This window comes from Macaca mulatta, chromosome 6, assembly GCF_049350105.2.
Source record: "Macaca mulatta isolate MMU2019108-1 chromosome 6, T2T-MMU8v2.0, whole genome shotgun sequence".
NCBI lineage: Eukaryota > Metazoa > Chordata > Mammalia > Primates > Cercopithecidae > Macaca > Macaca mulatta.
This window is the reverse complement of record NC_133411.1, coordinates 73,768,209-73,792,613: the sequence shown is the minus strand read 5'-3', so window position 1 is coordinate 73,792,613 and position 24,405 is coordinate 73,768,209. Positions and strand designations below refer to the sequence as shown.

Genomic DNA, 24,405 nt, shown 5'->3' with positions numbered 1-24,405 from the left:
AGCCTCCCGAAGTGCTCGGATTACAAGTCTGAGCAACCACGCCTAGCCATAATTCTTCTTTTCCTTTTCTTTTTCTTTTTCTTTCTTTTTTTTTTTTTTTGTGAGACGGAGTCTCACTCTGTCGCCCAGGTTGGAGTGCAATGGCGCAATCTTGGCTCACTGCAAGCTCCGCCTCCCAGGTTCACGCCATTCCCCTGCCTCAGCCTCCCGAGTAACTGGGACTACAGGCGCCCGCCACCACGCCCGGCTAGTTTTTTGTATTTTTGTAGTAGAGACGGGGTTTCACCATGTTAGCCAGGATGGTCTCAATCTCCTGACCTCGTGATCCGCCCGCCTTGGCCTCCCAAAGTGCTGAGATTTCAGGCGTGAGCCACCGCCCCCCATCGCCGATTCTTCTTTTTCATGATAGTACCTTACATTTTAAAATGTGCTACCGTGTTCACTTTTGTTTTCTCCACATTCAATGTTTGAAGTTTCTTCTGTTATATTTCAGGTAGTACAGCTTTTAAGTCCTGTACCTTCTCTTGAAACTTGTTCCAGTTTACCTGCGTGTGTTAGATATAGTTCCCAGAAGATAACACAGTATACCTGGCATTAGCCTAACTAGACCAACAGTCTTGTAAGGCTCTAATTTAACCCACTTTCTAGATAACATGGCTGTATATCAGCTTATTCTAGCATTATTTGTTAAGTTCATATTTTGCTTTTGGTATATTACGGCCGTCTTTTTTCATAGATTCTATCGTATAACTCAATCGTATATATATTTGACAGGTTTTTACCAAATAGCTGCTATGCACTAATACTGCCACTGGAGAAACAATTGCTTGCTTATACTTAAATGCAGGCTCTTACGTTTTGCCCCTATCAAATTCTATCTTGTTATAAGCTCCTATTCATTTGTCTTTTAAAGCTTTTTTGATAAGTAATCTGTAAAGTAATTAATGAATTTGCTCTTACTTCTGTTTTCATGTCATCCACAAACTTGAGAAGAGTACCATATCTTGAGAGTACCATATCAATAACAAGTTGACTGGGTGCAGTGGCTCATGCCTGTAATCCAAGCACTTTGGAAGGCTGAGGCGGACGGATCACTTGAGGTCTGGAGTGCCTGGCCATTGTGGTGAAATCCTGTCTCTACTAAAAAGTAAACAAAAACCAAACAAACAAGTCAACTAGTGGAACTATAATAGAGAAGTGGTTAAGAGCAGGGATTCTGAACCCAGACTCTTTTAAAAATATATATATATATTTCAGTAGCTTTGGGGGTATATGTGGTTTTTGGTTATATGGTTGAATTGTATAGTGGTGAAGTCTGAGATTTAATGAAACCATCACCTGAGTAGTGTACATTGTACCCAACATGTAGTTTTTTTATCTCATCTCCCTCCTATCCTTCCACTTCTGAGTCTTCAGAGTACATTATACCACTCTGTATGCCTTTGTGTACCAATAGCTTAGCTCCTACTTATAAGTGAGAACACACAGCATTTGGTTTTCCATTCCTGAGTTACTTCACTTACAGTTATGATCTCCAGCTCCATCCAAGTTGCTGCAAAAGATATCATCTTGTTCTTTTTCTGTGGCTGAGTAGTATTCCATAGTATATACATATATACCACATTTTCTTTATCCACTCATTGGCCAATGAGCCCTTAGTTGGTTCTACATCTTTGCAATTATGAATTGTCCTGCAATAAACATATGCGTGCAGGTGTCTTTTGGATATAATGACTTTTTTTCCTTTGAGTGGGATTCCTGGATCGAATGGTAGATCTACTTTTAATTCTTTAAGAAATCTCCACACTGTTTTCCATATAGGTTGTACTAATTTACATTTCCACTAGCAGTGTATAAGTATTCCCTCTTTACCACATCCATGCCAACATCTGTTGTTTTTTGACTTTCTAATAATGGCTATTCTTGCAAGAGTAAGGTGGTATCTCATTGTGGTTTCAATTTGCATTTCCCTGATAATTAGTGATTGAGCATTTTTTCATACGTTTGGCCATTTGTTTAACTTTGAGAAATGTCTATTCATGTTATTTGCCCACTTTTTGATGGGTTAATTTGTTTGTTTGTTTGTTTGTTTTTCTGATTTGTTTGAGTTTTTGTAGATTCTACTTATTAGTTCTTTGTTGGATGCACAGTTTGCAAATATTTTCTCCCATTCTGTGGGCTGTCAGTTTACTCTGATGATTATTTCTTTTGCTGTACAGAAGCCTTTCAGTTTAATTAGGTCTCACTTATTTATTTTTGATGGGTCCAGACTCTTTGGATTCTAATTTCTGGCTCTGTCACTTACTACCTGTGTGACCTTGAGCAAAGTTCCTAGTGCATCTATGCCTTGGTTTCCCTATCTGTAAAATGTGGGTAATAATAGTATTTACCTCATAAGGTTGTTATGGAGATCAAGCAGTATAGTACATTTGATGCATTTCAAGTCAACTTGCAGCCATCAATATACATCCTCCTTAAGTACTTAGCATGCATATCATTTTTTGGGGGTAAAGTTTACATACAAAAAATGCATAAATCTTAACTGTACTTTCACGGAGTTTTGACAAATACATACACCCGTGTAACCTAAAATTCTATCAAGATATTGAAAATTACCATCACTAGCAAGGCATGGTGGTGGGTGCCTGTAATCCCAGCTACCATCAGATGTCCAGGAAGTTCCTTAAACCCCTTCATAGTCTGTTGCCTACAATACTCACCAGAGGTAACCACTGTTTTGATAGATTAGATTCATTTCCTCTAGAGTTTCATATGAAAGAAGTCATACATATTTTTTGTGCAAAACTTTATTTGCTCAGCATAATGGTTTTGAGATTCAACCATGTCATGGCATGTATTAGTTCATTCTTTTTTATTGATCAATAATATTCTATGGTTTGAATATATCAGTTTGCTTAGCTATTTTCCTATCTATGGCCACCTGGGCTGCTTCTAGTTAAAACAATTTTTAAAAAATGTTGTCCAGATTTTATAGTTATTATTTGTGGGAGGTCGTATCCTTAAGAAGTTTAGTTGGCCTCACTAGAGAACTTCATTTTCTTCTTCACACACATAAAAATTCCTTTATTAATCATCAGTGTAGCTCTCCAAAATAGAAAATCCAAATAATTTGTAGAGAATGAATCCTCTTAGCTGTGGTTTGATGGTTAAGTTTTATTATGTATAATCAGATTAATTTATATAATGTTTTAATGTTTTAGCATATGCAGTCTTGAAATAAATACTTAAGAGTGTCATGAAATGTTGTAACCAGATACAAATATGATCACAAAATTTCTTATTTGTAGAGCACAATAAGCCATATACTTTTAGGTGTAAATATGGAAAATGTGAGCCTACAAAGTTTATTTTTGATGAGAATAGTCTTATATCTACCAGTGCTGTATTAGAAGAAATTCTTGGCAATACCTGTGCTTGCTTTTTATTTAATTTTTGTAAAACTGAAATCAATAATTATGCTTCTCCTTTGAACTTAAATCATATCTTTTTCCCTGAAAAGTGCAGTAAAAGAGCATGCTATTTAATATTAAATAATCAGAAAAGTTTCTATATTTAATATAAGTACTAAACAAAGCTTTAGGATCACTTTGGTTTTATTGAGACTCTAGTAACTATAAATATCTCAATAGCCTGTAATCTTGCCAACTATCTCTGCCATTTTTCTTTGCCAACTGGCTGCAAATTGGAAGCTCAGAATAGCCAATCTAAATCTTCATTTTAAATTCATTTTCACAATTTTATTACCAATCAAAATATTTTTTACATACTCAACTCACTAGGATGAACTAATGTTTACTTTTTATAGAACTGACTTTTTAATATGTTAGAAAATGATCATCGGGCACATTTCTTAAGCATGACTCTTTCTTTTCTAGTACTTGTCTTCTATTTTGGCCTTTTAGGATCCTATGATGCTTTAGGCTCCACTGTGATAAAAGGAAAACCTGAATCCTTCCTTGTAAACATATCATGTAGTTTTGCTTTTTGAATATACTTCTAGCACTTGACACAATGTGTAACATTTATGTAGGTTTGTCATATGTTTTATCATATGCTTATCATATTTTCTGCCTTATATGCATATTTGTTTTATTTCTTCAGGTGAACGGCGGAGATTGGCACTTGTATCTATTTGTATCCCCTATAGCACCTTATACTGTGCTTTGTAGGAGTTCAGCCAATTTTTGTACTATGAAGTGTATAAAAGATACTGAAGCAAGCAGCCATTCACATTAACCCTTGTATACATAAAACAACAAATGATTGAGTATAGGTCTAAAACACCACCAAACTCTCCATAATATGAAATGAACAACAGTTTTGGATGTCTTCTGTCTCTACACAAACACGACGTTCTCATTTCTTTTGTACTTCAGTGCTGAGTACTTTACCCATAGTAAGCTCATGCTTCAGGGGTGGATAGATGGTTGAATGGCTTAAGGCAATAAAAGACAGGAGAGAGAGAGAGAGCATGATGGAGGGAATTTGGAAGGCCTCTCAGGTGATGGAGAACTGGAGTCAGATTTGAAGGAGTGATAGAACTTGGATAGGCAGAGGAGAGGGGAAGGCATTTCAGATTGAAGAGCTTAGTATAAAAGGCACAATCAAGAAGCATCAGGCCATTGTAATAAGAAATGCTAGTGACAGCACGTAGCCATGTGAACCCTGAGAAAGATGGGAACAGAAGCCTCATTATTTCGCATTTTGTTTCCTCCTCCTCTGTGAGCAGCATGTGGTCAGTCAATTCACTGGGATTTGAGCTTGTCGTTGAATCTCAGTTCTGCACGTACTAGCTACATGACCTTGGGCAGTCACTGTATCCTTTTAAGCCTCAGTTTCCTCACTTGTAAAATAAGGATATTATCCACTTCAAAGGGTAGTTGTGAGGAGTGATAATAGGTACAAAGTTCCCAGCATAGTCCTAGATTTGCAACATTTGTTTCTTTCAAAAACAAGATAAGGCTTCTTTAGTTGTAGGAATAGATTTTTTGCCATGATTTATTTATGCATGATGTGAGAAATGTGAAGTAGCTTGATTTTTTTCTGCCTTTCTATAAAAATAGAACATAAATCATATTCATGCTTTTGTTTCTAATAAGGCAAAGAAAGCAAGGGTGCCTGAAAACATGTGACTCTGACTGTACTATTCTACTGAAATTTCATTAGTTATGCCCTGATAACCAGACAACAGAGGCAGAGAGCACAGACCACATTGTTATTCAGTTCAGACATTGGCATGTTTCACTTCATCTTCCAGAAGATTCAAATATAGCCTGTCTTCTCTTTCTTTTCCTGGCCTCTGAGGCTCAGACGCCTCTCCTGTTCCTTTTGTGAGCTGCACAAATCTGCTTTCACCCTAACTTGCAGTTTGTGATCCAAAGCTGTTAAGATTGAAACACAGTCCCCCTCCTTCCTCACACCCACTCTTCTCTCTGAGTCTGATCCTCCCTGCTTATTTCTTATCTTATTGTCAGAATCTGAAGCCAGATTTCAGGGTGTCTTTCTGTTTCCATTTTCCATACACCTCCCAAATAGCTAATTTATTTCCTGCTCCCTTAGTCCAGGTTCTTAACTTTGGTTGAACTAGTGCAATAGGGACATGAAAATGGCATTCCATTTCTACTTGCATTCCCCACTCCTGTCTTCTGCCAAAAGGTTTTTTTCTAAGATGTGAAATTGATCATCTAATGCTTGCTTTCTGTTCAGTAGTTCCAAAATACCTACAGGATCCAATTTAAGCTCCTCAACGTGACGCATAAGATCTTTTCTAATCTAGGCTCTTTCTTTTCTCTTAACTTTATTATCTTCACTTTTCCTCCTACCCTTTTCCTCTTCTCTCTACTACCTGTGCACATGTAATACGAAACTTACTGATTTCTTAAAAATACCATGTTGGGACATCTCTCCATGCTTTGTATGTGCTTCCCCCTGTGCCTAGAATATTTCCTACCTTATCTAATTGGTCAACTGCTAGTCATCCTTCAAAACCCATTAGGCTTTGGGAGGCCGAGGTGGGTGAATCACCTGAGGTCAGGAGTTCGAGGCCAGCCTGGCCAGCATGGTGAAACCCCCGTCTCCACTAAAAATACAAAAAATTAGCTGGGTGTGGTGGTGCCTGTTTGTAATCCCAGCTACTCTAGAGGCTGAGGTAGGAGAATTGCTTGAATCTGGGAGGTGGAGGTTGCAGTGAGCCAGTGGCGCCACTGCACTCCTGCCTGAGCCACAAGAGCGAAACTCCATCTCAGAAAACAAAAGACAAAAAAACCCTGTTAGGTGTTGCTTCTTTTGGGAAGACTTTCTTAATATCTTTTTTTTCCCTCTGTCACCCAGGCTGGAGTGCAGTAGCATGATCTCAACTCACTGCACCCTCTGCCTCCCAGGTTCAAGCAGTTTTCCTGCCTCAGCCTCCTGAGTAGCTGGGACTACAGGCGCCCACCACCACGCTCGACTAATTTTTTTGTATTTTTAGTAGAAACGGGGTTTCACTATGTTGGCCAGGCTGGTCTCAGACTCCTGACCTCAGGTGATCCACCCGCCTCGGTCTCCCAAAGTGCTGGGATTACAGGTGGGAGCCACTGCATCCGGGCTTCTTAGTATCTTTTCCTCCCAACCTCCTGACCATGCCCCTATGCCCTTCCCCTCCACGTCCAGTGGAGTGGTGCTGTCCAATATGGTAGCTCCCAACCACATGTGGTGATTTCAATATAAATTAATTAAAATGTAATACAATTAAAAATTGTATTAGCAGTTCCTCAGTTGCATTAGCATATTTCAAATGCTCATTACTCACATGTGGCTAGGTGCTACTGTATTGGATAGTACAGAAACAGAACTTTTCTATTGCAGAAAGTTCTGTTAGACAGCTTGGCATAGGGTTAGCCACACCTTTCTCTGTGTTGCCTCTTCCTTTTATACTTCCAGTTTTGCATTTATTATAGTATTTGTTTATTTGCATATCTGTTTCCCTATTAGACTAGGAAAGGTTGAAGGGCAGGGAGATATTCTCTTCATCTCTGTATAGTGGTTTCGAGTTCAGTGTCTAGCATATTATAGGTATTCCACAAACATCAGCTGAGTTGGTTCAGTGAATTTTAGAAGGGAAAGTTGTCTCTACCTGATGACTTCTAATGATGAAACAGTGATATGGCAGTGTGTATGTGTGTCTATTTTCTCAAAAAACCAAATTTAAACCTATTAGTTATTGAGAGAGAATAGTATGATGAACATATCTCTCTATATGTATGTTCATCATAGAATCAATGGTAGTTAACATTTTGCCATGTTTACTTCCTCACTCTTTCCCTCCCTCCCTCCCTCCCTTCTTTCCCTCCTTCCTTCCTTCCTTCCCTTTCTCCTTCCTTCCTTTCCTTCCTTCCTTCCTTCCTTTCTTCCTTCCTTCCTTCCCTCCCTCTCTCCTTCCTTCCTTCCTTTCTTCCTTCCTTCCTTCCCTCCCTCTCTCCTTCCTTCCTTCCTTCCTTCCTTCCTTCCTTCCTTCCTCCCTTCCTTCCCTTCCTTCCTTCCCTCCCTCCTTCCCTCCCTTTCTTTTTCTCCTTTCTTCCTTCCCTCCCTCCCTCCTTCCCTCCTTCCTTCCTCCCTTCCTTCCTTTCTTCCTTCCTTCCTTCCCTCCCTCTCTCCTTCCTTCCTTCCTTCCTTCCTTCCTTCCTTCCTTCCCTCCCTCTCTCCTTCCTTCCTTCCTTCCTTCCTTCCTTCCCTCCCTCTCTCCTTCCTTCCTTCCTTCCTTCCTTCCTTCCTTCCTTCCTTCCCTCCCTCTCTCCTTCCTTCCTTCCTTCCTTCCTTCCTTCCTTCCTTCCTTCCTTCCTTCCTTCCTTCCTTCCCTTCCTTCCTTCCCTCCCTCCTTCCCTCCCTTTCTTTTTCTCCTTTCTTCCTTCCCTCCCTCCCTCCTTCCCTCCTTCCTTCCTCCCTTCCTTCCTTCCTTCCTTCCTTCCTTCCTTCCTTCCTTCCTTCCTTCCTTCCTTCCTTCCTTCTTCCACCCTTCCCTTCCCTCCCCTCCCCTGCCTTCCCTTCTCTTTCTCTCCTTCCTTCCTTCCTTCCTTCCTTCCTTTTCTTTCTTTTTCTTTCTTTCTTTCTTTCTTTCTCTTTCTTTCTTTCTTTCTTTCTTTCTTTCTTTCTTTCTTTCTTTCTTTCTTTCTTTTCTTTCTCTCTTTCTGTCTTATCTTTCTCCTTCCTTCCTTCCTTTCTTCCTTCTCTCTCTCTCTTTCTCTCTCTCTTTTCCTTCCTTCCTTCCTTCCTTCCTTCCTTCCTTCCTTCCTTCCTTCCTTCCTTCCTTCCTTCCTTCCTCCCTCCCTCCCTCCCTCCCTCCTTCCCTTCCTGTCCCATCCCATCCTTCTCTCACTCTCTCACCCAGCCTGTAGTGCAATGGCATGATCTCAGCTCACTGCAACCTCTGCCTCCCAGGTTCAAGCAAGTCTTGTGCGTCAGTCTCCTGAGTAGCGGGGACCACAGGACACCCAGCTAATTTTTGTATTTTTAGAGTTGACAGGATTTCACTATGTTGGCCAGGCTTTCTCAAACTCCTGGCCTCAAGTGATTCACCCACCTCGGCCTCCCAAAGTGTTGGGATTACAGGCATGAGCCACTGCACCTGGCCTCTCTTTGTCTTTCTTTTGGGGTATATGGAGGGGTGTGTATATGCCTATATACAAATATATAAAATTTTCTTTCTCATCCCAAATACTTCAACTATATCTCCCAAGAACAGGGATGTACTTCATATAATTATCATACCATTTACATGTAAGAAAATTAGTATTAATACTGAAATCTTTCCATTTGTCCCCAAAATATCTTTTATAGCTATGTTTTTAATCCAGAATCCAACCCAGTTTCTTGCATTGTATTTTGTTATGCCACTTTAGTCTCTTTTAATCTAAAAAGTGTCCCTGACTTTTTTGATTGATTGTTTTTCATGACATAAACATTTTTGAAGAGTTCAGGCCAATTGTCTTATAGAATGAGCCATATTCTGGATTTATGTAGTGCTTCCTCATGATTTAAATTTAAGTTAAATTTTGTTATAAAGCCTACAAAAATAATTATGTGTACCACTTATTGCATTATGTTAGGAGGCACATATTTTCAGACTGTCCCATTACTGGTGACTCTTAAGTTTGATATCTTAAGGTGATGACCATCAGATCTATTATTCCTTTTGTAATTTATAAGTAATCTGTAGGGTTTGGTGATATGAATAAAAAATTATTTCCTAACAAACTTTTATTAAATGTTTTATCATCTATTCATGATCTTTCTCCTTATCATTAATACCATATCATTAATACGTTGATAGTTGCAAAATGATGATTTTCCTAATTTTATCATTTCCTTTACATATATTTCCTCACATATTTCTATAAAGAAGAGCTTTCCTCTCTTCCTTTTTCAGCTTTCTCCCTCTTCCTCACTGCAGCTTTTTTGACTGTCATTTGAATATTCATTTGGACTCATTAATTTTTTAAAAAGTCACTATTCAATATGTTATAATGAGTTATTTTTGATTCTTAAATTATCCCACGTTTGGCTAATGAGAGCACCTTTAAACTGGTCGATGTATCCTTTTATGTAACTTCATTTTTAAAAAACACTTTCTTAGCCAGGCACAGTGGCTCATCGCCTGTAATCCCAGCACTTTGAGAGGCTGAGGCCAGCGGATCACATGAGGTCAGGAGTTTGAGACCAGCCTGATCAACATGGTGAAACAACCGTCTCTACTAAAAATACAAAAAATAGCTGGGCGTGGCACTGCACTCCAGCCTGGGAGACAGAGCAAGACTATCTCAAAAACAAACAAACAAACAAACAAACAAACAAAAACCAAAAACCAAAAAACCAACCACTTTCTTGCTTTCTGAGACAGTAAGACATTCCAGATTTGCTTTGTACTTTCCCTGTTGTATCCCTGAGCTCAACTATTTCTCCAAGGAAGCTCTGACCTTTTCAGTGGAGGATGGTATTTAGAAACCAAGATGGAGTTGCAGGACATGATCATTGCTACTAAGGTCTTACTGCTTCTAGGTCTTTTCAGTGGACGGAGCTAGGAAACTGATTTTTTGAAAAGTTACCAGTTTATACAGATGCCTTCCATTCACATTCTAGCATCACAGAATTCTCCCTCATATTCCTCCATTTTATATTTTTATCTTCCTTCTCCCAGGGTGAAAACCCTTCTTCCACCACCACCAGTAGCTTTACTCATTTGCTGTATCTTTCAGTATCCTTCAGTTGGTCTTATAAGCTAATATTACACCACTAGCAGGCCTGGTATGTAAACTTCAGGATTTCTTTGCAGTTTTTCCTTTGTCTTTGAATGCATCTCAGTAATCATATATACTCAGAATACTGTGCTCAAAAATGATTTGAATTGTTTTTGATATGCAATTAGGATCAATTGTTTCTGTTTTATTTAGTTTGAAGGTTTGCTTTTTCATCTTTTTGAAGTCTTACTCCCATTTCTATCCCATCTACCCCATTCTCACCCATCCCCAATAGGATGAGAGGGAGACTTCTAATGTAGGTTTAACTTCTGAACCTTGTAAGTTTTTTACATAAAATTAAATTTGAAAGGGTGATTAGTAAAAATAATGCCTCTCTCTATCCTTAATGATCTGATTTGCCTTGTGTTTAATATTTAATATTAAATTAATATTGGTTTTAATATTAATGTTCTACATCAGCTTTCTTTTTTGTTGTTTCAGTTCTCCTGTTTGTCTTTTTCTGTCCTTTTAACTTCAACCTGTGTATGATTATGTTTTAAGTGATATATTTTGTATCCAAGTTGAGAATCTGAGTTTTGTCTGATAAATTTGAATTGTTTTCTGCTACCTTTTTTTTGCGGGGTGGGGAGGACAGACTCTTGCTTTGTCACTCAGGCTAAAGTACAATGGCATAAACATGGCTCACTGCAGCCTCAACCTCCTGGGCTCAAGTGATCCTCCTGTCTCAGTCTCCCGAGTAGCTGAGACTACAGGTGTACACTACTACAACTGGGTAATTTTTAAATTTTTCGTAGACACAGGGTCTGACTGTGTTGTCCAAGGTGGTCTCAAACTCCTGGACTCAGGTTATCCTCTTGGCCTTGGCCTCCCACAGTGTTGGGATGACAGGCATGAGCCACTGCACCCGGCTCTTTTTAAGCATCCTCTTTCTTGGCTGCTTCTTTCCTCCCCTACTTCCCTCCCTTCTATTGTTTTGATTTTTTTTTTCTTTCTAATTATTTGAAAGTTACACATCCTATAGCTCTTCTTCTAATGGTTATTCTTGTCCTGCTGTTACTTTGTAGTGAGTATTAAGTCGGAGAAACTCATACACTTTTTCACATGAACTACCAAAACTGGTTTGTTGAACTCTATACTTTCACGTCTTAATTTTTTTAAACTGAAGCAAAGGACTATGTGTTTATTTTTAAATAAATATTAACATTTTTATAATTAGTCTGAGAAGTAAGGGCCTCAGTCATGCTATATGAAGAAAGATTGACAGAAAACTAGACCTAGAAAACGAGCCCTAAAACCACATTTTCTCTGTAGTCTGCCAGACTTCTCCTCACCCTCCATGGCCCCACTAGAATCTAAGTGCTATTAAGGACAGGAATATTATTTTGCTTATTGCTGTATCCATTATTCTTAGAAAAGTGTGCATTCTCTGGCCCTCAATAGATATATTAGTTGAATGAATTAAGTAGAAATATTTAGAGAAGAACAAATGGAGTAGTGTAGCTTTACTCCCTCGCTGTATCTTCCAGTATCCTTCAGTTGGTATTATAAACCAATATAATTGGTTTATATCCTTCAGTTGGTATTATAAACCAATTATATTGGTTTATAATTATGAGGGCAGGAGACATTATGGAAACTTTGAGTTGAAAGATTTGCATATCAAACAATAATCATACTTGTGTTGTATTGTTCCTGGTCATTTTAGAAGAGTTTTTTTGGTAGATATGATATAGCAAGTGTTAACAGATCACATAAATGGTCCTTGATTGCTCTGAGATTCTGTGCAAAGTAGATGGAATAGTTGTCATCCTTAATTTACAGTCAGATTTAGGTACACAGATAAGTGTTTTTACTTTAGATTTGCTAGATAATCTTAATATATGGTAATATGTGTACCTGTAGAATGACTAGTATTTTGGGAAGGCATGAATATGCATTTATTAAAGATAAATTTTAACTAAACAAAGAAATACAATTAAAAGGCTGGGCATGGTGGCTCACGCCTGTAATCCCAGCACTTTGGGAGGCCAAGGCAGGCAGATCACAAGGTCAGGAGATCGAAACCATCCTGGCTAACATGTTGGAACCCCACCTCTACTAAAAATACAAAAAACTAGCTGGGCATGGTGGTGGGCACCTGTAATCCTAGCTACTCGGGAGGCTGAGGCAGGAGAATGGTGTGAACCTGAGAGGCGGAGCTTGCAGTGAGCCGAGATTTCGCCACTGCACTCCAGCCTGGGCAACAGAGCAAGACTCCGCCTCAAAAAAAAAAAAAAAGAAAAGAAAAGAAATACAATTAAAAATAGTTAACATTAAATCCTGAATCTAGCCATATATTAACGACTTAAAATACAATCCATATGGTATTATTGTTCTCTTTAAAAACTTTTGCTATGTAACATTACAGATGCTCAGAATATGCTAAGTCCTATGTATTATGTATAGAGGAGTCGTTTTCTGATTATATTTTAAAAATTGCTAATCAGATATCTAAAGGCAAGTATTGCCTTTCACTTTCCTGAAGGTGTTTAGCAAGTGTTTAGGAACAGATTTGTTGTTTTTTCAAAACCACGTAGTTCTTTCTCTGAATTCCCTTTTCAAAACTTTCTCTTTCCATCCTCCCATGAGCCCTTTTACCCTTCTTGCATGTTTCTGTGCATATGTGCAGACACATACACTGATTAGAAAGTGCGACTCTTGACAGAAAAGAGATGAGATTGAGGCATTCTATAAAACCACCGTTCGCAGATGTCCAGAATCAGATATCAGTGATAGATCAAACACTAGGCCTGTGAATTTGCAGATAGTATTGCCTTGCCTATGAAGTTAGATATAAGACCTGGACTTAGTATATATCTCATGCTCCGTTTCTGGACAAGTTTTTCTTTCTTCCGGTGGCTCTGCTTATTATATATAATAAAATTATTTTTAAAATCTGTCTCAAAGCTTAGTCCGTTAACTCCTTTTCTCTCAATAAATGTTAATTCTTAGATGAAATTTGGTTTAGCCATTTTGTAATCCCAGATTCAACTTCCTGGCCTGGCACGGTGGCTCACGCTTGTAATCGCAGCACTTGGGGAGGCCGAGGTGCGCGGATCACTGGAGGTCAGGAGTTCAAGATCAGCCTGGCCAACAGGGCGAAACCCTGTCTCTACTAAAAATACAAAAATTAGCAGGGCATGGTGGCACACACCTGTAATCTCAGCTACTTGGGGGTTTGAGGTAGGAGAATCGCTTGAACCTGAGAGATAGAGGTTGCAGTGAGCCGAGATTGTGCCACTGCCCTCCAGCCTGGGCGACAAAGCAAGACTCTGTCTCAAAAAAACAAACACAACAACAATAATAAAAAACCTCCTGAGTTGGTAGGATTCCATTGTCATTCAGTTAATTGCTTGCATTACTTCACTCTCTGAAATGTTCTCCTTCAAGCAACCGGGCAGAATAGACAAGAACATTTGAGGCCTCTGAGGGACCTTCCTGGCTTTATGGATTAAAATCACGTGTGGACAAGAGCTTTCTATAGTGGTAGAGAAAGGAGCTTGCTCTGAGGCAATGTCTCATTCCTATTGTTACTGTGACACAAAGTTTTGTCTTGAAAGTACTGTGGCTTAGAAGGCCAAATTGGGCATAAATACGAGTTTTCTTGAAATCTCCTTTTTGGGAGTATGTATCTATGTGTCACCCATGGAAGTATATAAACTTTGCAAGGTTGGTCTCTTAACATTTTCTCTGAGTTAAGCTACTCTAAAAGAAAGATCTGTACTAGTCTGGAAGGTTGTGCTCCGTACACAGTGTAACTTTAATGAATGCGTATTGACCTGGAATCCTTACATTGGATGGGAAAAAGTCAGTGATCCATACTCACATGTTGTTAATCTGCTTTGTGGAAGCTAGGCTATGATGGGAATTTCTCAGCATCTTCCTGTTAATCAGAACTAAACGCCTATTTTTTCTCCTTTTCTTCCCACTAAATGTGCTTAATTAGAACTAAACTTCTATTTCTTCTCCTTTTCTTCTCACTAAACGTGCTTAATTTTAGTGAAATTTTAGTAGGTTTATATTCCCAGGTTCAACTTCCAGAATTGGCAGTATTTTTTTTTAGCTTCTTCTATCCAGGGTTGGTTTTACATAACACATTCTGTTCGTCGATACCTAGCAAATAATTGATTTATTACTATGTACAGCTAGTATTTGTAGAGTATAATAATAAGCTAGATGTGATATAAAAGTAGTATTAGATAACCCTAATCTATAGTTTGATTGATAGGAGGAGATTAGAACATACTTAAGAATATTGAGGATCAGCAAGGATCCTCACTGATACTTGGAGATAGGTGGTGTTCTAATCAGCTTTATTGTTTTCATGTGTGCTTATTCGATTCCAGCTAGGTCCTTGAAAGATGTGACCTTTGACTAATTTCAAGGAAGAGAGATGGTTTACTGGGTGGTTAAACAAAAAGATTGTTTTTAAGGACAATTAAAACAACTAACGGGGGCCGGGTGCGGTGACTAACGCCTGTAATCCTAGCTCTTAGGGAGGCAGAGGCGGGAGGATAGCTTGAGCCCAGGGGTTCAAGACCTGCCTGGGCAGGATAACAAGACTCTGTTCTCCACAAAAAGGAAAAAAACAAAACAAAACAAAAGAAAAAAACAAATATGGGTAAAGAAAGAAGAATAGAGGCAGCAAAAACAAGAGTAGTGCTTCTGACATTGCAATGGGAGAGGAACATGAGGTCAGAGACCTTGGGTTAGCATGAGACTTTTGTCTGTAGACTGAAGAACATGAAGGAGCCTCAGTTCATTTCTGGACTTGCAAGCAAAATTTTCAGAAAGTGCCTCTTTACCTTAATTAATAGAAAGGGTACCAGGTCTTGGAGTTCCAGTGGTAGAGGCAGAGGTGCTGTGCAGCATAGCATTCTCCTTTGTAGTTGTGAGAAATCGAAGAAGTGGTCACCACACCTTGGCCCTCCTTGGTCCAAGAAACTTCTATTTCTTGGTTTCTGGCACCCCACTTTGACTTCTGAGCATCCATCTTAGTGCTTTTCTTCTCCTTTCCTGTTTCTCCTCTGAGCTGTTTCTTCCTATTTGGAAACGTTATTGAGGAGAGGTCACAATTGTAGGGATTTTGATCTAGGCAAGTGTTCTTTTTCCAAAGTTGGCTCTTCAACCTTTTGATGAGGGACAAGATCATGAGAACTTCTAGGAGACTGAAAGAAATAAAATCTAGTTGGCCTTAGAAATGAATGAATGAGAGAAAGTGCCAAGGGACTGGGATATCTCTTTTACTTGTACTTTAACCCTACTGTTAAAGTCATAATAGCACAACCCTCTGTGTAGCCATTCACAGCAATCACTCACTCTTTGTGCCTCCATAGTAGCCCAGATGTCCTAGCTTTTTCACTTTTCTGTTTGGACAAACTAGAAAGGGTATAAATGGGTAGACCAGTTGTATGACTTGCATATTTGTCCTTTCTATAGCAAAGCAAACAGTGAAAGGCAGCCTGCATACTTTTTTCTGCACAGAAGTTTCTGAGCTTTTTGTTTTGTTTTGTTTTCATTTTATTACATAATTATCTTAGACAGTTTGACTTAGAAATTTAGTGGGAATGATCTACAAATTGGAACAAGAAAAAGGTAGTGTTATTAGTACCTGAAAAATCTAAATTAGTGCCTTGGAAACTGCCTTTAATAAAATTCTCTTTTCTTTCTCTTAGGGCTGCTGCTCAGAGCAAATTAGGTCACTATACAGATGCGATAAAGGATTGTGAAAAAGCAATAGCAATTGATTCAAAGTACAGTAAGGCCTATGGGAGAATGGGGTAAGTTCTGGGAGAATGTTCCAAGTAGTACCATGTAGCATCAGTTATGCTGTCCTTAATGGCTTGGTTTTGAATTTCCTGCTTAATATTGTACCCTCTGAACTAAGAAGAAGATAAATAAAACATAAGGGAGGAAATGACTACAATTTCTGTGACTTGGAAGTGAGATGATTGATGACTGATTTGATTGTTGGAGAAAAATTATATAATCGTACTTAGTCGACTAATTTCATGTCCATGACCACAAATCTCAGATGAGCACTCAATATTGCAGACAATTCTATTCTATTTCCTTCTATAGTCACCTTTCCACTCTCTGATGTGACTCTTTCATACCTCTTCCTCTCCCTTCAAATTTCCACTACTCCCTCTATGATGACTCTCAACTGACACAATTGCCTTACACTTAATTGAGAAGAAAATGATTTGAAGAAAAACAACTCATTTTCCTCCTTGCAAATCCATCAGTCTACCTACATTTATATCTACACAGAATGCCTTTTTTTCATGTTAAAATGGAAGCATTCTGGCTGAGCGTGGTGACTCATGCCTATAATCCCAGCACTTTGGAAGGCCAAGGCAGGCAGATCACCTGAGGTCAGGAGTTCAAGACCAGCCTGGCCAACATGGTGAAACCCCGTCTCTACTAAAAATGCAAAAATTAGCCAGGCATGGTGGTGAGCACCTGCAGTCCCAGCTATTGGGGAGGCTAAGGCGGAGAATCGCTTGAACCTGGGAGGCAGAGGTTGCAGTGAGCTGAGATAGAGCCACTGCATTCCAGTCTGGGTGACAGATTGAGACTCTGTCTCAAAAAAAAAAAAAAAAAAAAAGGCGCATTCTTACTTAAGACCATTGCCTCCACTCTTGCTTTAAGATCTCATCCCCTTGTACCTTCTCCACAACTTTGCAACTATTACAACTCCCTTCATTTTCTACAACATTAGTTCTTCCATGTCTAATAGATGATAATGCCTGGCATGTGATAAGTTCGTAAAAAATCATTCACTGAGCCAGGTGCGGTGGCTCACACCTGTAATCCCAGCACTTTGGGAGGCCAAGGTGGGAGAAATGCTTGAACCCCATCTCTATAAAATACAAAAATTATCCAGGAGTGGTGGTGTACACCTGTAGTCCCAGCTACTTGGGAGGCTGAGGTGGGAGGATTACTTGAGTCTGGGAAGTCGGGGCTGCAGTGAGCTGTGATCATGTCACTGCATTCCAGCCTGGGTGACAGAGTGAGACCCTGTCTCAAAAAAAAAAGAAAAAAAATCATTAGTTGGACCCATCCCTTTGCCCAGTGTTGCCCTCCAGCCACCATCCCACTTCTCAATTCCTCGTTCTATGACCCTGATGGTTATCTATACTTGCTGTTTTATCTTTGTCATCTCTTATTCCCTCTCCAGCTCACTCCAGTAGGGCTTCTGTTCTCTGTCACTATGGTGCTTAATTTTATTTGTCAACTTGATTGGGCAAAGATGCCCAGATAGCTGGTAAAATATTATTTCTGGGTGTGTCTGTGAATGTGTTTCCAGAAGAGATTAGCATTTTTTTCTTTTTTTTTTTTGAAATGGAGTCTCACTCTGTCACCCAGGCTGGAGTGCAGTGGTGCAGTCCTGGCTCACTGCAACCTCCACCTCCCGGGTTCAAGCGATTCTCCTACCTTCCGAGTAGCTGGGACTACAGGTGTGAGCCACCATGCCCCGCTAATTTTTGTATGAGATTAGCATTTGAATCGGTAGACTGAGTAAAGAAGATCACCTACACCAACATGGGTAAGCATCAGCCATTCCTTTGAGTGCCCAAATAGAACAAAAAAATAGAGGAAGGGCAAATTTGCTGTCTCTGCTTGAGCTGGAGCATCCATCTTCTCCTGCTCTTGGACCTCAGCATTCCTCATTCTTAAGCCGTTGGACTTGGACCCGACTTACACTATCAGTTGTCCTGGTTCTGAAGTCTTTGGGTTTGGACTGGAATTATATCACTAATTTTACTGGGTCTCCAGCTTGCAGACAGCAGATGGTAGGACTTCCCAACCTCCATAATTGTGTGAGCCAGTCCATCACAAGAATTCTCTTCATATTTCTATGTGTGTGTGTATATATATATATATATATACACACACACACTATTGGTTCCCTTTCTCTTGAGAACCCTGAGTAATACAATCAGTCTACTGAGATAACTCTATTCAAGGTAGCCAGTTGTCTTTATTTTGCCTAGGCCAGTGTTCAGCTCTGTATCCTCACCATACACCGTCTTTTAGTATTTGGTGCAGTTAACTTATTCATTTATTTTTTCATAAGCCAACTTATTGATTTATTTATTGATTTATTTATTTAGAGATGGAGTTTCGCTCTTGTTGTCCAGGGTGGAGTGCAGTGGTGCAATCTTGGCTCACTGCAACCTCCTCCTCTTGGGTTCAAGTGATTCTTCTGCCTCAGCCTCCTGAATATCTGGGATTATAGGCGCCCACCACCACACCTGGCTAGTTTTTGTATTTTTAGTAGAGATGGGGTTTCACCATGTTGGCCAGGATGGTCACGAACTCCTGACCTCAGGTGATCCACCCACCTCTGCCTCCCAAAGTGCTGGGATTACAGGCGTGAGCCACCATGCCCGGTCGCTATTAACTTATTGTCAAAATACATTACTCTCTAGGATCCTGATGGCACACTTGCCCTGTTTCCCCTTCCACATTACTGGATGCTCTTTTCCAGCCTCCCTTGCTTGTTCTTCCTCTCTACCATCTCTAAACAATGCTGTATTTTAGGGTTGCATCCTCTGCTGCTGCTGTTTCTCTGTCTATTCTCTCTGCTCAGCTTATCCTGCTCCATGCTTTTAAAATTCATATACAGTTGCTACTCATTATTTGCAGATTCTGTATTTATGAATTTGCCTACTTGCTAATTGATTTGTAATCTCCAAATCAATATTTACACTGCTTCTGTGGTCATTCATGGCATGCACAATTAGTGAAAATGTGTCTTCTGATGGTCCCGATCTCAGCTGAGGGTGAATAAGGTGCTGCTCTACCTTTTTGTTTCAACTCTCATGCTGAAATAGTCTATTTAGTGCTACGTTTTTGGTTTTTTTTTGTGCCTTTTATTTGTGATTTAGCTGTTTACAGTGGCCCCCAAGTATAGCCTGAAGTGTTATCCAGTGTTCCTAAGTGCAAGAGGATTGTAATGTGCCTTATGGAGAAAATACGTTTATGAGACAAGCTTCATTCAGGCATGAGTTAGTGCCATTGGCTATGAGTTCAATGCTAATGAATAAAAAATATACATTAAATAAAGTTTCTTTAATCAGAAACACACATAAAAACAAGATTATATATTGATCAATTGATGAAAATATGACTATTTACATATTTGCAGGAACCTAACTCTGTATTTTCCCTAGGAACAATTGTTCAGTTATTTGCTAATTCATTGTTCGTGGTGACTTTATAGAACAGGACTACTGTGAATAAGAATCAACTATATATATTATTGAATCTAAGTTATATTGTTTGAACTCCATACTCATATGTTCAACTACTTTTCAACTCTCTGATTGGATGCTTAATAGGTATTTTAAACTTAACATGTCCCAGACAGAACTCATGTTCCCTTCCAAAATCTTTCCAATCGCAATACATTGTACAATTATTTATCTCTCCCATGCACAAGTCAAAAGCCTGAGTCATCCTTCATTGTTATTACACCTGACATAAGTACTGATACTCTATCAGCAAGTCCTGTCAATTTTAGTTTCCATATATATCTTGAATCCAAGTGTTGATCACTATCTTGCATATAGCCCTAGTCCAAACTACATCTCTTACCTAAGCTACTGCAATAGCTTCCTAACTGATCTCTCTGCCTCCTTTCTACACTTCTGCCCATGTAGATCCTCTACGTAGAAGCCAGAGTGAGCTTTCAAAAGCACAAATTATATCACGTGACTCCATTGCAACCAGAATAAAGTTCAAACTCCAAGCAATGGACCTGTATCATCTGGCACCCAACTGTTCTCTGACATCACCTCTCTGTGCTTTGTTTTCTTTGTTCCCTCCTCATCAGCCCTTGTCCTGTACCTTAAGAATACCAAGCTTGCATCTTTCTCAGGACCTTTCTGTTTACTGCTGTTTCCACTATAATGCTCCTCCCATATTTTCATGACTACTTTCTTTACATCCCTGAGATCTTTCCAATGTGGCTACTTTTTGAGCAGCTCTCCTATTCATTCTCTTCAATATTGCCCTTTTTATTTTCTTGCTTGTTGCCTGGTTGCCTGTCTTCCCCAGGTAGAATGAAATTTTCTTAAAGTCAGGAAACTTTATCTTTTTTTTTTTTTTTGAGATAGAGTTTCACTCTTGTTTTCCAGGCTGGAGTGCAATGGTGCAATCTTGGCTCAGAGCAACATCCACCTCCTGGGTTCAAGCAATTCTGCTGCCTCAGTCTCCCAAGAAGCTGGGATTACAGGCATGTGCCACCATGCCTGGCTAATTTTTTGTATTTAGTAGAGACAGGGTTTCACCATGTTTGTCAGGCCTGTCTCAAACTCCTGACCTTAAGTGATCCACCTGCCTCAGCTTCCCAAAGTGCTGGGATTATAGGCATGAGCCGCTATGCCTGGGCTAGGAACTTTATCTTTTTCATTGTGGAATCCTTGGTATCTTTAGACACTTTTTTTTTTTTTTTTGAGACAGAGTCTCAGTCTGTCACCCAGGTTGGAATGCAATGGCTCTAAATTGGCCCACTGCAACCTCCACCTCCTGGGTTCAAGCAATTCTCTTGCCTCAGCCTCCCTAGTAGCTGGGATTACAGGCATCTGCCACCATGCCTGGCTAATTTTTGTAGTTTTAGTAGAGACAGGGTTTCACCATATTGGCCAGGCTGGTCTCAAACTCCTGACCTCAAGTGATCCACCCACCTTGGCTTCCCAAAGTGCTGCTGGGATTAGAGACATGGGCCACTGCGCATAGCCAGGATCCTCTGTATCTTTAGATATTATTTTAATAATATTCTTATATATCATAGAGTTTCAATAAATAGTTACTGACTTTTGATTAACTGGGGACTCTGATAAAGTATCATACATGGTTGACTGGTAGAAAATGAATTAGGTTCCGATAAAGAGAAAAAGAGAAAAGAAAATAGTAATTTGTTTAAAACAAACCTATAACAAACAGAAACCCCTAATACCATCTCACCATATATACAGTTATTGTTTAGTTCTGTAATAATTTTTCAATAAGTGAATTATAACTAGGTAAATATGAACATTAAAATTTAATAACTCTTTGACTTGTGCCTGGTATAATTTGTCATTTGAGTTGTAAAGGATGCTAATTTTACCTACCTCTTTTGATCAGGAATAGTTATCTGATAACTACAGCCTGTTTTCCTAATGGCAAATTGATATGTATTGTTGCTCTGTTAGGAAGAAGAAAGCATGTGGGCTATTTTGAAGCACAAATACAGTTTAGAGTCCTTAAAAATGGTGTTAGCATCATGGATTTTTGTGACCACAGGATTGTCAGCTCACATCTTTTGGAACTTACTCTAGGCATTTATAAAGCAAATTATTTTACATATTAGGCTTAAAAAATGCTAGAATAAGTAAGATAATCTCTAGCATTAAATTCATGATCTATAGGACAACCAGGTTGTCAGCAAGCAGAATGGCGAGAGTTCAAATGTATAGAATCTTAAGTTGGAGGGAATTTTACTCCTGTGAGCCATAGTACAGTGAATAAATTAAGTGTAATCTGGATTAGAATTGAATACCAAGAAAGACAGACGTTTGACGATGTTTGTGATTTCCTGATGTTCTTTAATCATGTATCTCATATTCTTGTACTCTGTATTCCCTTCAGGCTGGCCCTCACTGCCATGAATAAATTTGAAGAAGCAGTTACAAGTTATCAAAAGGCATTAGATCTTGACCCTGAAAATGATTCCTATAAGTCAAATCTGAAAATAGCAGAACAGAAGTTAAGAGAGGTATCCAGTCCTGTAAGTTGTTAATGCCAAATGAGTGAAGTATTTTCTGTCACTCACAAGTTATTGTAATTGTAGTTGTTGGACTGATTCTCAGATATAATTGTTTTACAGACAGGAACTGGACTGAGCTTTGACATGGCTAGCTTGATAAACAATCCAGCCTTCATTAGTATGGTAAGTATACTTTCTTTTCTGCCTCTACTGGCCTTGTTTTCCTTAGAGCTATGTAGCTATGCAATTTTTTTTTTAGAAACAAGTAAGTGAGATTTTGTGGTTGTAGTTGTAGTGGAGTGTTGATATAAGGCTATAGCAGGGTTTTTTTTTTTTAAATTTCCAACTTTTATTTCAAAGTGCAGGGGTACTTGTGTGGGATGTGCAAGTTTGTTACATAGGTAAAATGTGTGCCGTGGTAGTTTGCTGCACAGATCCTTCCATTACCCAGGTAGTAAGCCCAGCATCCATTAGCTATTCTTCCTGGTCCTTTCTCTCCTCCCATCCCCTGCCCTCCAACAGGCCCAGTGTGTGTTGTTCCCTTACGTGTGTCATTGTGTTCTCATCATTTGGCTCCCACTTGTAAGTGAGAACATGTGTTATTTGGTTTTCTTTTCCTGTGTTACTTTGTGAAGTAAAATGGTAAAATGGCCTCCAGCTCCATCCATGTCCCTGCGAGAGACGTGATCTTGTTTCTTGTTATGGCTGCATAGTATTCCATGGTGTGTATGTACCGCATTGCCTTTATCCAGTCTATCATTGATGGGCATTTGGGTTGATTCCATGTCTTTGCTATTGTGAATAGTGCTGCAGTGAACATACGTATGCATGTGTATTTGTTCTGTTAGAATGATTTCTGTTCCTTCGGGTGTATACCCAGTAATGGGATTGCTGGGTCGAATGGTATTTCTGCTTCTAGGTCTTTGAGGAATCACCACACTGTCTTCCACAATGGTTGAACTAATTTACATTTCCACCAACAGTATTAAAGCATTCCTTTTTCTCCACAACTTCACCAGCATCTGTTTTTGTTGTTGTTGTTGTTGTTGTTTGTTTTTTTTTGAGACGGAGTTTCACTCTCATCACCCAGTCTGGAGTACAATGGTGGGATCTTGGCTCACTGCAGCCTCCACCTCCTACGTTCAAGCAAATCTCCTGCCTCAGCCTCCTGAGTAGCTGGGATTATAGGTACCCACAACCACACCTGGCTAATTCTTGTATTTTCAGTAGAGATGGAGTTTCACCATGTTGACCAGGCTGGTCAAACTCCTGACCTCCGGTGATCCGCCCACCTCAGCCTCCCCAAGTGCTGGGATTACAGGCAGGAGCCACCACACCTGGCCTATTTTTGAGTTTTTAATAATAGTTGTTCTGACTTGTGTGGGATGGTATCTCATTGTGGTTTTGATTTGCATTTCTCTAATGATCAATGATGTTGAGCTGTTTTTTCATGTTTATTGGCCACATATATGTCTTATTTTGAGAAGTGTCTGTTCATTTCCTTTGCCCACTTTATAATGGGGTTGTTTGTTTTTTTCTTGTAAATTTGTTTGTTTATAGATACAGTATATTAGACCTTTGTCAGATAGATAGATTGCAAAAGTGTTCTCCCATTCCGTAGATTGTCTGTTTACTGTGTTGATTGTTTCTTTTGGTGTGGAAAAGAAACTCTTTAGTTTAATTAGATCCCATTTGTCAATTTTTTCTTTTGTTGCAATTGCTTCTGGCATCTTCATCATGAAATCTTTGCCTGTGCCTGTGTCCTGAATGATATTGCCTAGGTTTATAGAGTTTTTATAATTTTGGGGTTGTACATTTAAGTCTTGAATCCATCTTGAGTTGATTTTTGTATATATATAGTATAGCAAAGGGGTCCAGTTTCAATTTTCTCCATTTGGCTAGCCAGTTCTCTCGGCACCACTTATTTAATAGGGAATCCTTTCCCCATTGCTTTTGCCAGGTTTGTCAAAGATCAGATGGTTGTGGGTGTGCAGTCTTATTTTTGGGTTCTCTGTTCTGTTCCACTGGTCTGTGTGTCTGTTCTTGTACCAGTACCACACTGTTTTGGTTATTGTAGCCCTGTAATATAGTTTGAAATTGGGTAGCGTGATGCCTCAGCTTTGTTCTTTTCGCTTAGGATTGCCTTGGCTCTTTGGGCTCTTTTTTGCTTCCATATGAATTTTAAAATAGTTTTTTCTAATTCTGTGAAGAATGTTAAGGGTAGTTTTATGGGAATAGCATTGAGTCTGTAAATTGCTTTGGGCAATATGGCCATTTTCATGATATTGATTCTTCTTATCCATGAGCATGGAATGTTTTTCCAGTTGTTTCTGTCCTCTCTTATTTCCTTGA

The 24,405-nt window shown here is 39.2% G+C and overlaps 1 protein-coding gene across 3 annotated transcripts in view; it reads left to right on the top strand.

Annotated features, from left to right (window-relative positions):
* SGTB (small glutamine rich tetratricopeptide repeat co-chaperone beta) overlaps positions 1-24,405 on the top strand; it is a 61,403-nt gene that overhangs the window by 24,662 nt on the left and 12,336 nt on the right. For 2 of the 3 annotated variants that reach the window (XM_015140127.3, XM_015140129.3), the window contains exons 6-8: positions 15,968-16,072; positions 21,936-22,074; positions 22,174-22,236. In XM_015140127.3, coding sequence (XP_014995613.1) covers positions 15,968-16,072; positions 21,936-22,074; positions 22,174-22,236 — 307 coding nt within the window. The remainder of the gene's footprint in view (positions 1-15,967; positions 16,073-21,935; positions 22,075-22,173; positions 22,237-24,405) is intronic. The other variant, XM_015140131.3, reaches the window with a different exon arrangement.